Source organism: Perna viridis, chromosome 10 (assembly GCF_037379345.1).
Source record: "Perna viridis isolate PV_CMFRI_1.1 ecotype Kerala chromosome 10, ASM3737934v1, whole genome shotgun sequence".
Taxonomy (NCBI): Eukaryota; Metazoa; Mollusca; class Bivalvia; order Mytilida; family Mytilidae; genus Perna; species Perna viridis.
Genome location: NC_142454.1, coordinates 3,399,618 through 3,415,070, shown reverse-complemented (window position 1 = coordinate 3,415,070; position 15,453 = coordinate 3,399,618). Strand labels below are relative to the sequence as shown.

The 15,453-nt window shown below is 32.0% G+C and overlaps 2 protein-coding genes across 5 annotated transcripts in view; one reads left to right on the top strand and one right to left on the bottom strand.

Moving 5' to 3' along the window:
* The window catches only part of LOC148604172 (cytoplasmic FMR1-interacting protein 2-like), a 41,719-nt gene extending 37,390 nt beyond the window's left edge, over positions 1-4,329 (top strand). For all 4 annotated transcript variants that reach the window (XM_088551091.1, XM_088551089.1, XM_088551090.1 and 1 more), the window contains 3 exons: positions 292-530; positions 1,088-1,235; positions 2,878-4,329. In XM_088551091.1, coding sequence (XP_088407217.1) covers positions 292-530; positions 1,088-1,235; positions 2,878-3,045 — 555 coding nt within the window. In that variant the 3' untranslated portion in view covers positions 3,046-4,329. The remainder of the gene's footprint in view (positions 1-291; positions 531-1,087; positions 1,236-2,877) is intronic.
* Positions 4,330-6,609: 2,280 nt separating this feature from the next.
* On the bottom strand, positions 6,610-7,747 carry LOC148604171 (serine dehydratase-like). Its single transcript, XM_088551093.1, has one exon. The coding sequence runs from the start codon at positions 7,635-7,637 to the stop codon at positions 6,675-6,677; it is 963 nt and encodes a 320-aa protein (XP_088407219.1). The 5' UTR covers positions 7,638-7,747; the 3' UTR covers positions 6,610-6,674.
* Between the last annotated feature and the right edge of the window lie 7,706 nt (positions 7,748-15,453).

Below are 15,453 nucleotides of genomic sequence, written 5' to 3'. Positions count from 1 at the left end.
TACTTTAGGTATGTTAATGGTTTTTAAGCCTTTATATATTGAAAAAGAATGATACTACTTTTGATATAATTCTAGCTATTAGGTAGTATTTTTAATGATTAATGTAACTCCTTAGCTTAAATTCTTTGTAAATATATACCAACCATGTTCTATTACAAATTTAGATATGATGTACATATGTTTCAAGGAGTAACCTCTCATCTTCAGCATTAGAATAAAGTAAATTGGAAGATCTTAATTCAAAAATTAAATTTTAAGTACTCAAAACCCAAACTATAATTGTGTTTACAGCAAGTGTCAATAGCTGGTGAAGGGGACTTATTGACACGAGAGAGACTTTGCTGTGGCCTGTCTATGTTTGAAGTAGTCTTGAGTAGAATCCGTGAATTCATTGATGACCCCTTGTGGAAAGGTCAGCCTCCAGCCAATGGTGTTATGAACATTGATGAATGTACTGAATTTCACCGACTCTGGAGTGCCATTCAGTTTGTGTTCTGCATACCTGTTGGTGACAATGAGTTTACTATTGAGTAAGCATAATTTAATTTAATGTCCTGTGTTTTGTTAAGGTATGTTTGACTGATTAAAATTTAAATACAGTTTCAATATCTTGCATGTTAGAAATAGAGGAGAATGTAACTTCTACTCATTCACCATGTCAAAACCAAATGTCTTAACTAGCCAAGAGGTGTAGTAGCATTCTTTTTTTCTAGTACTTCAGTCAGAACTTGCATTGCTTGCTTACTGAGTAAGAATTATCAATTTTCATGATTTATGTCTTTGAATAAAATCCAAAATTTAAAAACATCTTTTTGCACAAGCCCGCCAAAAAATGATAGTATATTCACAGCATTGTAGTATTGTAGAATTCTAGTATTTCAGCAAATGCTTCCTTTGAAAATATAAAATACTCAAAATGCAATATATATAGAATCTGTTTGTACATGATTCTGTCCTAATTTTCTAACTTGACATCACTCACGTTTCAAATATACATGTATGTGTATGATGAGAAGTTTTTATATAGATGTACTTGTATTTGTTTTCTTACTGTTATTTTTAAATGGAATTTCAAATTCCTCTTCAGAGAGTTATATGGTGAGGGATTGAACTGGGCTGGCTGCACACTGATTGTTTTACTCTCACAGCAGAGAAGATTTGAGGCATTAGATTTTAGTTACCATATTCTCAAGGTCAACAGGGTCGACATGAAGGATGAGAATGTTAAAGGAATAGTAAGTGCTCTTAGGTCAAATGCTTCATGGTAAGAAGAAAGAGGATGTTGGGATCACTGAAGTCACTTGCTTTGTAGACTTAAAAATCTATGAGATAATGATAGGGTCTATAAAATGTATCACTTAAGAGTCCTCTTTAAAGTTGGCATTAAAAAAGCATGTGTTTATTTTTTTTTCAAAATTGAACCAGATCTGTATTATATTGACACACCTTAAAAGGATTTTACTATTGCAGCCTTTCAAACTTTCTCTTTTCAGAAAGTGTCTTCCCTTATAGATATAAATTTTAACCTTAAAATACTTGTAATTGCAATAAAAAATGTTTTATTTCAAACCTATTGCATCATGTCTTATATATACACAGAAAAAAATCCAATGTATGGAAACTCAAAATTTTACATTGAGAAGGGAGATAATTCCATTACCATATATATTTTTTTTTTGTCAGTTGTATGTATAGTGTGCTATTTGGATAGACCTTGTTATTCCTTGTTAACGATCTCACATATTCTGCTGCCTATGATTTGTAACACATTTGAAGCATAATGGGTCTATTTATTTTTTGAGTCATTTTTTTTATTACAAAAAATGCTTATTTTCTGTCACTTCCATCATTTTGATAAGAAAGTAAAAAAAAATTATATTGCCTATATTTGCAAACTTCCTATCAACAGTTTTAGCATAGTTAATTGAAAAAGAAATCTTTAAATCACAAAAAGTAGAATATTTACTTCATCATTTTCATCAAAATTGGAATTCTTCAAACTTCATTATCTCCTAGTCTACGTTATTCTTTGATACAAGATATGAAATGATTTTTTTGGATTGTTTTAGGTTGTAGATGTTCTTCTAGTTCATGCAAAAAATATCTGTTATCCCTACATTAGCATACCATATTATAAGTATGTGTATATTTACATCTCTCAACAGTAATTTTGGCAGGGGTAATGTTGCTTAAAAATTTATTTCAAGTAAAGTTGCTGCTTTTGGGATGTTAAAGCTGTGTATTAAGATTTTTTTGCTCATTAACTTTTGTTACTTTGTATGTATTATTTTGTTATTTTGTGTTCTTTGTTGTGTGTCTGTTTTCCATGTTAAGTCTTTGACCCTGGATTACATACTTTTGATTTCTGCTAGAATCTCAGTTCCCTTTATTACTCTTTTACCCCTTTTCCAAATAGGTCCACTATAAAGTCCAACAGATTAAATATTAACTGTTTGATTTCTACAAAAAAAATGATTTCTTTGGTTTGTTTTGACATGTTGAATCTGTATTTAGATTGCGTTTTTACCCCATTTTCAAATAGGTCCTAAGGGTCAAAATCTACTTACTAGTGTTTGTTTGTGTAAAATTTTTTCCAGTTCTTTGATATGCTGAATCTGCATATTTAGATATTTAACTTCTAACCAAAAAAATGTGAATGTTCAAATCAAATTTTATGTATTCTGGGTCAGAAACCTATATTTTGCATTTAGTCACAATCTAAATTCAGAGGAATACCAAGCTTGAATGAAGTGTCTATACTTCCCTCCATTTTTGGTTTGAAGACACATGTATGTAGTAATATCAAGATGAACTTTGTGGAACAATTTGTTTTTGTGAAAAGCAATCAAAAAAGATTCTTTCATATTTTTTTTTCAGCAACTGAAGAAAATGGTGGACAGAATTCGAAAGTTTCAGATTTTGAACAATCAAATTTTTGCAGTATTGAACAAGTATCTACATACAAATGATGCTGACAGTATGCCTGTGGAGCATGTCCGTTGTTTTCAGCCTCCCATTCACCAGTCATTAGCTACTACCATTTAAGTTGGAGACATTTGCCTCTTTACAGCCATTAAATAAGGCCACAGCATGTTCCAGAGTTTCAGCAATTTTCATAATAACAGTGCAATTTTGTCTAAAAAACATTTTTGAGTGCTCTTAGAATATTTAAGTTTTGTTATGTTTCTACATGTACATATATTTTATTGTAGTAATATATAGTTTTATACATAACTGTGTCTTACCATAGTGAATAGTATACAAGAGTACAATGTACCATTTTGTATGATCATCTACTACAATACAGTTTTATACTTCATCTGTTAAGTAAAAGTCACTGGGACTAATTCACTGTAAAAATACAACTTAATGATTGTTTACTGGTAATGGTATTCAAAGTTTAAAATTATGTCATCTCAGGGGCTATGTTTTTCATTTTGATTGGTCACCTCCCTGTGTCAATTAGATAAAGGCCAAAAAATTACAAAGCACTAGTTTGTTTTGATGATTATCACATTTCTTTTTATTCTCTAATACCAAGACCAGATGTATGATAAATATGGAATTTTTGAAATTTCGTTTTTCAATTTAGAAATAAGTGCTTATTCATAACAACATTGAATTACCCATGAAGTCTCAATTGTGTGAAGGCTCAAGCTTAAAGAAATAGGATTTTAGTAGTACTAAGGTTATATTATTGGTTATTTAGCTTACATGTATGTCTATTTTCAATTTAATAGGCTTTTTATTATTTATTATATTTCACCCCCCCCCCACCCCCCCCAAATATGCCACACACTATACCTACCAAAATTACAAAATCTAAACTTGCTTTTGACATTATTTCTATAATCAGATATGACAGAAATGTTATTTTTCCAATATTTAGTATTAACACTATAGTAATTTTGTTTGATTTCCCAGTTTTCTATTTGGCATGGTCTTCATGATATTGGCAGGTCCAGAAATTTCAAAGTGTGGGGTGGTGTCTGATCCAGATTTGAAAAAAATAAATTGGGGGTTTTTGGCTATAATTTGCTGATTTTAGCCCACCGGAACGCCCCCCATTTGGATCCACCACTGTTTATTCACTCCCTCTTAATTTGCTGGGGTTCACAATTAAAATTACATGAAATATTTCCTAAGATCTGATGGTTTTTGAATATTCTACACCTAAGAATTTATATTGTCCAAATATTCTTGATACTTCAGAATTTGTACAGATAGATATCATAGGAATTTGTAATTAACTCGAATTAAGATAAGAACATATGTAAACAGTTCTTACTCTGTAAACCATGCAAACATAAATAAAAAAAAGCAAACTTAGACTTTATTCAATATTTATGTCTTTCAACAGTAAGCATTTATTGTTTTTTTTTAATTAACTCTTCTATAATTGTCATTGTACTCGTGCAAGTTGACAGTCAATGAGTATCCAATCAGAAAAGAAGTGTCCTTTTCTATTGTGTTTAGTCAAAACCAGGTTCCAGGGAGTAAATGTAGAATATTAAGATCCTGTAAAATTGTAACTAGATAGCATTGAGATGGAAACCATCTTTAGCCTAAATAAAGTAAATTACAAAATGTATATGCATTTTTGAGGATCAAAATTATACAGAAAATTTAACTTGATCTCTACCCTCATGCCTACTACTAACACCTGGACAACAAAGTTGCAGCCGAGAAACAAAATTGTATTGCAAAATTATTAATTCAACCTTAAGGTCAAAGAGCATCATTCATGTATACCCTCATGCAAACATCAAGACAAAGTTGCTGCCCAAAGACGAATCTGTATTGCAGTAATTAATTTGACTTTGAGGTAAAAGTTCATCAACCATAGTATGCTACACATTGCCTTGAGCTGGTCTACCTTCCTGCCAAATTTTCAACAGCCTGATTACTATACATGTAGGTCGTCCACCACATAATGGCGGTGCCCTAACTTTTTGTATTTCTATATACCCCTAATGAGACCAGAATCTTCGTTATTAGTTAAATTACGGCAGAAAGTTTAAACACGCAGAGCGACACGCAGAATGGGGTCCCTTTCAAAGTCAAAACAATAAGAAACAATAGGTTTTTTTAATGCATGTATCTGAAAATATAATGTCATATATTCACAGATTCTTAAATTTCCTGCCAAACTTCCCAAGAACTGATATGATTCCAATAAAACAAGAGGTATATAAAACAACGGGTTTTTGTCCAGGGCACACATTGGTACTAAAGTTTCACCTTTGTGATGTTCCCATTTGCAATCATATAAAAATCATTAAGAAATTAAAGTAATATTTTCACAGTGGTGCAGTCTTCATTACATCTGAATAGCAAGTCTGAATTGTTATTATTTATAATACTGATAGTTTAATTTTAAAATTATCTGCATTTGGTTCCCTTTTCCCTTTTTAATGTGGCTTCTTTTTCACTAATATTATATACCTCCTAAATATTTATAAAAACAAGGATGACGGTTAAGGGTCCTTCTACTGATCAGCAAACTGGATGAAAATCTTCAGTGTTTCAACATTATAACCGGTGACATACACAATGCGAATTATTGAATGTCCCTGTTTCAAGGTACAAAACAACTTGAGTCATACAGAAGCTACTGTAGTGCGTAATTAATGTAAACAGCAGCTCCTACATTGTGTTGAGGCGTGGACTTCAATTTTAATTACATACACTCCCTGCAGGTTGAAGCCAATATTTGTTAGATAGTTCTTGAACATTTTTGAACCCCACAATTTTATTTATGGATGGGCTGAAATCAAATTTAAGAGGTCCAAGAATATTTCAAGGTCTGCTTTGGTTACAATATCTGAAAAAGTACACGACATTTTTCTTCAATATCATGTGGGTACTATAATTCGTTCAGTGTAGTTACATGTTTATTGGTAGTCTATGGTAGATTTATTTGAATTTTTATTACAAGTCACGCCACACTTGTGTTTTACACAACACTGATTCTTAGATTGTATTTCATTGAAATGCATCAATGAAAGTAGGCAGAAAACGGACAAGTGACCACAAGTAAAAACATGCAACTATATACATGTGCATAGCGAAAGATCAGCGTTTTCCTGACAAGAAAATATTTCTTCTTAGAAATGTTGCAGATGTTTCTATGAAAGTCACAAGGAGTTGTAGGAAGGACACTCCCTCACTTTAAATTTCTATTATAGCTTGTATCACAATACAATTTAACTTGCTCTGTTAATTCTTGTGTTCATTTCTTTGACTGCCAGGGTTGTAGTTTCTTTCTCTGGAATTTCAGAAACGTATGGATATTGGCAAAAATACCATGTTGGTATTTAAGAGACCGTATTTTTTGCCGATATAAGACTTAGTAAATATATTCCTTCGAATTTTCTTGATTGTCAAAGTATCATACATATGCACGTGTATTGTTTAAATTGACTGGTTACAATGACGAACCAAGGACAAAGTGTGTAGCCCCTGGAAGAACTAACTCAATTAATACTTGCACACTTTGCTGTCAACTACCCTGTATTGTGAGTCTTTAAAAATAAAAATTGTAGAACATGAAATGCTAAAGCTATCACAGTGAATGTAGAACATTTCTTCGATATGATTAAATATATATTTAAATTCAAATTTATTAAAATCTTGTGTAAACTTCTCAGTACTAAACAAAGTTAGTAACGTGTTTATAAACTTAACTGCTCCTTCCATTTCAGCAGAGCATCTACAGTTACACCGCTGCCTCCACATACTTCTAATAATACAGTTTTGATAGGTCCCAATTTACCCTCTTTTTGTAAATTCTGGATAACTTCACTATAAATGGCTGCTAATGTTGCACCACAGGCTGGTTCTACCAGCATTCTGTGATCATCGGAAAATTTTAAACATGCACTTATAACATCTTTATCCTCAAGAACTGATGATATAACATTGAATTTTGAGCTCAATTCTAACGAGGTAGCACTTACAGTGCATGCACCAAGACTTTTGGCTACACTTTCTATTCCAGGAAGAGTAACAAGTTTACCAGCTTTAATTGACAGATTGAGACTTTCAGCACCGAAAGTTTCCATAACAAGCAATGGTACATCTGTCCAGCCTTCCTTTTCCATGCCCAGAAGTATACCATTCATCAGACCACCTCCACCACAACAAGTTACTACTAAATCAGGTTTGAAACCTAATTGCTCCGCAGACTCTGTGATAACAGTTGAATGACCTTCCCAAACGTCGGGGTGATCGAATGGATGAACGTAGACACACTCCGGATCTTTGGTCATCTCCAAAGCATGGCGATTGCTTTCATCCCACATTTTGCCATGGTAAATAACTTCAGCAGAAAAGTTATCGTGGAGTTTATCGGCTACAAACTGAGGTGTGCTTGTTGGCAAGACAATAGTTGCTGGCAGTCCCAATTGCTGTGCAGCATATGCAGCTGCAAGTCCAGCATTACCACCAGAAGCACACACAATACGTCTACAACCACTTTCTTTCGCTTTCGAACAGCGATTTCCAATACCACGAATTTTAAATGATCCTGGAATTTGTAAGTTGTCAAGCTTTAAATAAACAGAAAATCCTGAGAGTTTTGAAAGTGGTGGACTATAGACTGTAGGGGTCTTTAAGTGAAGTCGAGAAGATGACATGGTATTTAACGGTCCTACGTAGGCTCTGTGTTGACAGTTGTGTCCAAAGGTAGTCCAACACACGTGGTGTAAACAAAGGCGTGTACAAGACAATAAACATCTTCGGTAATCGATCAGCAATTTTCTCCGGAGTATGATGTGTTTTACAAATTTCTTTTCATTAATTCATGTACATACGAATATCGTATTATATGTCTCTGATTTATTGAAACGATTTACACATTTACATATGGCATATCTTGGTTATTACCAAACAATCAATTTCAATCTGTTAGAAAGTAGAGAAAAATACGGTGACTATGGCCAGCAAAAGAGGTCCACCACTAACTTCCTCACTCGGTTTGTAAGTCTTGTCATGTGACTCCGTGGCTTCATGAGAATAGGTCCTAGTCTACCATTCAAATGCATATAGAATTATCATATTCAGAGCGTTGGGTTCAGTATATAAAAGCAAAACATATTTTCGTGTAAAAATACGAATGAAAATGGCAAATTTCTATTTCCACATGATAAAAGTGGTAAGAAAAAACGTAAAATAGAAGATTTTGCATTGTAATATAGCGTTTCGAGATCCCGGAAGATATATAAAATGCAGACCACCGATCTTCGGATTACAATAGGTTCTACATCAGAAATTCCGGTAAGGAAAATGAAACTAGAGCGAGACTTACAGACCCTAATGGATGTGGACTGTGAAAATTCACCGGGCACGAGCACTACTCATTACTAAACCGTGAAGCTGTTTCCGGTGGACAGATACAGTACTAAACCCACTAACTGCATAAAGGAGTGGGTTTAGCACTGAGTGTAGCAGAGGTGTAAACTTTGAAACGGTGAATATTCCTTCCGCACAGAAGATGGCCTCATTTCATTGTGTAGGGTGATGATCCACCACAGCTAACACATCTGTAGGTTGACAAATATGTACTGACTATATATATATATGTAAGGGTCTGAAAAATTCCCAACAATGTTAGAACTGTCAAATTTGCAAATTAATTTTTGTCGTTCCCTCCGCGGGACTCGAACTCGTACCGCTGTGACATCTATGGCAACACCGCATGCACAAAGTCCAGCGCCCTAGACCACTATATAGCCTAGCTGGCCGAGTGGTCTAGGAGGCTGGACTTACTGCAGGCGGTGTTGCCATAGATGTCACAGCGGTACGAGTGTTGATGGAGCAGTGTAGCGAATATATATATATAAAGTCTAAAGGAATCTGCCAACCAGCAAACTTAATGGGTATCGGATCGTCCAGTCATGACGATGCAGCACAAACAAAAATAATTATATAAGTCTAAAGGATTGTACAACGATACCGATAAAGAAGTTAACATACTATAATAAAATATATAATGGGCAAAATTTTCAGTCAACAAATGAGATAGATAGATAGATAGATAGATAGATAGATAGATAGATAGATATAAAAACGTCTAAATATGTTTAACATCACCAGAAGATGGTAAAATTTAAATTGAATATTTCGGATAACTGATATCCTTCCTCAGCATAAAACTCATAAAACTATATGAGCATAAAACTCACAAAGTTCAAGATCAAAACAAATTTAGAAGCAGAATCGCTTACGCTGTGGGTGATTGTACCTTTATCAAAGACTCACATAAGCAACTGATAAGGAGCCTGAATAAAAATAACAAAGAGGGTCTTTTTATCAAAGTTACAATTAACTGTGGAAAACAATTTTTTTAAAAATAAACAGTCCAAATATAGTAGTACGGCGTATTGCTGTATAGCAAATAGTGCTATAATTATAAATATATGGATATTTATAATTATTGGATATATGGATATTTATAATTATTGCGCCTGATAAAATACTTCACAATTTTATTTCAGTCCTAAATATATACATTGGTTTGGGTGGTTTAGACTTGATGACACCTAGTATGACACAAAAACTTATATACGTAATTAACATCTCTTATAACACCACCGTTATGCGAAAGAGGCCACTTTGCTATCAAAGGGATGCATACAATCCATTAACTATATTTTCATTTATTCTCGAAGTCTTATAGAAAGAAACCATTTGGTTTATGAAACCCATTCCTACTTAGATCTATGGCAAACCAAAGTGGACAAAATTGAATATTTTGTAATATTACGAAATCATTTGCTGATGTACTGTAACAAAGTCTCTTTGTAATATTCGAAAATATTCCATAAAATGTTAAAATTAAATTATTCCAGAATAAGTAATATTACGAAATATTATACTTCATACAAAAATCTTGAATTCTGATCGGGTAATGGGTGATGAGTTTTAGTCTATTCATTGCACATCCTTACTTACCAGCGTAACACCCTCTACTACTGGCAATATGTGTATAGTGTCATTCACTTAGAAATGTAACTTATTGAACTTCGAATTTTAAAAACAAAAAAACAAAATTATTCCTGAACAAGTAATATTACGATGTGTCATTCACTTAGAAATATAACTTACTGAATTTCGAATGTTAAAAAAAAACATTTATTAATATTTTAATATTAGAAAAGGATTTTCTAATATAAGAGAGTCACTTTTTTATATCAAGTATTATATTTCTATGTATTGCTATACGACTAATCCATTCAATCATTCATAATATCAGAAATTATTCCCCAAAATATCATTTAGTAATATTACAAAATCCTTTCCTAAAACCATGAGGCAAGTGTAAGTTTTAAGAGGACGAAGTTGAATATAGTAGATAAATATTCAAAAATCTTCTTGTCGCCTTTTCCCTAGATATCTTGATGGTTCTTGTCTTGACACTTGTCGCTAATTAAGTGAGGTTGCTATTACTTAGTGTTCGTGCTTAGGACTTTCTGGCTGAAGCATAAAAAAAGCCTATTCTTATGGCATGTCGGAAACATAAAAAACTTTCTGAATTTGAATAATTATTGAAAACCATATAATAAACGCTATTTATTGAGAGAAGATACGAAAATACAGAACTTTGAATGGGAAGGGCCGAAAGTCGTGACTTCCTGTCGGACTGAAATCAGGATCTCCGTGCTTCCAAGCTAGGTCTGACTTTATTTTCCCATTAAATACCGGTATAAGGACATCGTCCCCATTACGAAATATTTGTAATTTAAGAAAATGAATTTGTAATATGAGAAAATGATTTTGTAATATTAGAAATGACTTTGTAATATTAGACATTGACTTTGTAAAAACAGAAAATGATTTTATTAATATTAGAAATGATTTTGTTATATTGGAATACGATTTTGTAATAGCAGGAAATGATTTTGTTGTATTATAACTTCATTCTGTAATATTAGAAAATGGTAATGTCAAATAAGAAAAAACTCCGTTAAGTTAACTTTGGTTTTCGTTATATTACTTATTCATTTAGTAATATTAAGTACAGCTCTACATGAAAACCAGGCAGAGGCTTATAAAGGGTGTTTCATGAATTTCTTAATCCCAAATATTTTTTATTGCTAACCTTCTGTAGAAACTATATCAGAAAATATAAATGCAAATAAAAGTAGTTCACTGGATATATTAAAGCTTACAATTTGGTTATGTTCTACAACAGAAAAAGTATGGGAACATTTTTACACTATTACCAATAAAAAAATAATTCAAAATTTAAAGGAGATCCCTAATACTTTTTATTGAAAATCCTTCAGTAGGCCTAATAGAATCTGCATTCAAAAATAAAGTGCAAATGAAAGTTGCCTACTAGATATTAACACTTAGACTTTGGTTATGTTCTACGTCATAAAAAGTAATGATATTAAAAATTCCCGAAGATTTTTTACCGAATATGTTTTGAATATGAAAAATTGCATTTCTAATATTGTAAAATGAAATTTTAATATTAAAAAATGAACTTCTAATATCAAAACATATTTATTCAATACTAAAAATTCAATTGAATTATTAATATTAGAAAAAGAATTAGCTATATCAAAAAATGATTTTGTTATATTAGAGTACAGATTGTTTGAACTTTCTCCCGATAGGATGCGTCATTAAACTTCAATATCACAGACTAAGGAACAATCACGTCAATTTTCATTAAATTCTGTCCAATATTTCTGAAAAGAAAATCATTAAAGTAATAAAATGAAAATAGCAAATAATTGGCGAAAAAGAGGCAACTATTCCAATATGGCTATACATATTTACATGCAAATTTCATCACAGATAGATCTAAAATGCTGAACGTTCATACCAAGTCAGAATTTGGCTAAACCTAACAGTTTTGGAGATACATACCAAAATAATTCTATCTGACCCCTATGATCTATTTTTAATAACAGCAGCCATATTATTTGACAGATCAAACATTCCCAAATCGATTTTAAGGAAAAAACATCCTAACCTACATTCATTCCAAGTTTGGTTCTAATTGGTGTGGCAGTATCAGAGAAGACGGTGTTTGAAAAAAGTAACATTAAAAATAGCGTAAGTGGGAAGTAACTCCCGCATGGCTCAACAAATTTACTCGAAAATTTGACCCCAAATAGATCTCATCATGCTGAATGCTTTTTCCCACCATGTCAGAATTTTGATAAACCAAGCAGTTTCGGAGATACATGTATATGCGAAAAACTTCATCTGACCCCTATTTTCTATTTTAAGTAATGGTGATGGTGGGAATGTTTTTCCACAGATCAAAAATCCCCGTTTCAATTCTAAAAACATCGCAAAGAACATTCATACCAAGTTTGGTTCAAATTGTTCAAATAGATTCAGAGGAGATTTACACGAAAATTTGACCACTGATAGATCTAATCATGCTCAACACTTTTTATCTAAGTCAGAATTTGGGTAAACCTAATGGTTTCGGAGATATATATTAAATAATAAAAAAAAACATATCAGTTCTATGTAGAACACCCTAAGGAACATTCATACCAAGTTTGGTTCTAATTGGTCAAATAGTTTCAGAGGAGAAGATATTTGAATAAATTGTTAGCAACAAGGACTTACAACAATGGACGTTAAGTGATGGCAATAGTTCATATGGCCCTTTGGGCCTGGTGAGATAAAAATGACAAATGCGTATACGAATCTTCAGTCAAGAACAACTTAAATCAAATGGTTAGTCCCTAAACATGGATATCCGGACAACCATTTACTAAATAAGAACGAGAAGGTTTAATGGTTAATTCTATTAAATTGAAGTATTTCTTATTTCCACAACAATGCACTGATTCCCCTGATGTGTAAAAAAATGATCCTGTGATAACGGTATGTTACGTTGATTATGAAATTATAGTCCTGCTTTACTTCAGGAATTTGTTGGGTCAGAGTTCATTTTATGATTTTGTTCACAATAATGTTTAAGAATGGTAAAAGGACAGTTAAACTGACGTATGAACATTATTAAAACCTAAAAAAAAGTATCGTTGAGCACAGCATCATACTGCCAGTTGTGGGCACATATCAGTTTTTGACACACTTAAAAAGGTACTTACAGTTCACTATGGTTTGGAATCGGAAGTCAGTTGGGAAACAATATTGCACAATATATTGAAATTCAATTTAAGTAAAATATTCTGCTTTCAGGGTGCTTTCATGAATCACTTTGAGCCCCAAAATCTCTAAAAATTGGATTCATGTTCTTTTAAAGTTTGGACATCTTATAATTGTATATATAATAATGGCAAAATAAATGTATTCCTTTTTCAAAAATACACTTGACATTTAAGAACTATATTGTGTCGGTTTTATAAGCTTATGTCAGTTTTAAAAGCTCAATTAGCGCTTGTATTAATGTTTGTAAATAAAGCTTTTGAACTTCGAACTTTGTTTTGTTATGCAACAGTTTGTCGATCGGCTAAGATTGGCAAACTTTGCGGGAGCCCAAAATAGTATGAATTCAAGCAAAGTTGCTGGTGACTTTGTAACTGTGATGACCCTAATGTTTCTCAATCAAAACAACACGTAGACTAGGTGTTTCTCAGCTATATTACAGAAAGTTATATGCTAACCGATCATTTCATCTTTAATGTAAACTTTCTGCTCTAATACAAGTGAAAAACATATGTAGAACACCTGTATGGTATTTACAGTGACTTTCCTACCACCACTCTTTTGTTACCAATCTGCTGAACAATACGAAGGACTGACAAAGCTATTGGGACATTTAAACTGACCAGTTCCTATTGAAAGAGTTGATGAATACTCACCTATGAATCTTTTCAAAGCTAGCTCCTAGTTATTTAAATCTGAAGCAGCTACCTGGGCTATTCTATTTTTCATTGGTGAGGGGAGTTAAAATTTAATAAATTATATTGTTTTGTATTTTGTTGACAAGGTTGAAAACCATGATTTGGAATAGTATATTAAAGTATTTATTGTATCTTAACTACATTGCACAGAAGTCTTATACATTAATATAAAAATGAGACCTCAATTAATATTTATTTCCTCCTTCATAAAACTGGAATAGGCCTACCAAGGTGCCTTTTTAGTGGAAAGTATGTGATTCATAAGAAACAAGTGTTATACAAAATGCAAACAGTTTGAGCTTCATGTGAATTACATTTTTTGAGTTTATTTTGTTCAATTTTGAGTACGAGTAAGCTTAAAAGTGAATTAAGTGCTTTATCAATTATGAAGGATTTCCATTGGAATTATGATATTCCAGATTAACTGCACTGGTTTTCATAGTTTGGGATTAAGTATCATGTTAATAATAATTTTCATTTGTGTTATAGTTTGGGATTTAGTGCATTGAGTTTGATTGAAATTATAATTTTGGATTATAAGTGCAATGATTTTTAATGAAATTTAAGATTTGGACTAAATGTTATTTACATTTGAAACTTCTTTGGATTAGGTGCAGTTCATTGAATTTATAGCTTTGGATTTAAATGCTGTTTTCCTTGAAACTTTTGTGGATTATTAAAGTGCAATGATTTTCATTCAAATGCAATAGTTAGGGATTTAGTGCATTTTTTAAAGTGCAATGATTTTCATTACTGTAAAATGTAGTTTGGGATCTAGTGCAATGGTTATATTTTATATTAAAGATTAGGATTATTTTTTTTTCATTGGAAGTACAGCTTGGGATTATGTGCAATGATATACATGTAACTGGAATTATATGGAGAATATTTCTGAGTTTAATTTTCATTGTAATTGTTGTTCTGGATTAAGTGCTATGATTTACAGCTCTGATTTGAGTGTTTTATGTGAAAAATGATTTCATTGGAATTATACTTATTGCTGAAGTGCATTAAATTTCATCAGAACTATATATATTTTTTGTACATGTATATTTTAAATAATGTGAAACATGTACAAGAAATTTATAAGAATCCGAACTATTGTTAAAGTAGATACTTTGAAGGATTATATTTCGATGCATATATTTAAAAACCAGTATTCAATGGATTCAGCTTTGCGATGGGACAATTCAAATAAATAGTAGCATAACATTGTAACTTCAAGTTATTGTTCATTCCATGAAAGTGTCACCATTTTACTTTAATTTGCCATTTCATATTTGCTATCCACTTGGGGACCTGTGGGTTTAATGCTTTTTTTCTTGGAAAACTATAAACAATATTCACAACATAGTAATCCACATTAGTACTTCGCCTGTGTTAGCAAGTACAAAAAAATACCAATTAGGTAAAAAAAACACATTAAATTCCATCAAAACAATATTCTGAGAAAATTCTATATGATGTGAAACATAGCCAGTATTGGCTGCCTTACACCTGACCAGGTAAATTTTCATGGGTGAGTGGCTACCTATTCATCAACTCTTACAATAGCAACTGGTCAGTTTAAATGTCCCAATAGCTTTGTCAATCCTTTGTATTGTTCTGCAGA

Excerpts from the sequence above, each read along its gene's own strand:
- LOC148604171 (XM_088551093.1), bottom strand. The coding sequence starts at position 7,637 with ATGTCATCTTCTCGACTTCACTTAAAGACCCCTACAGTCTATAGTCCA.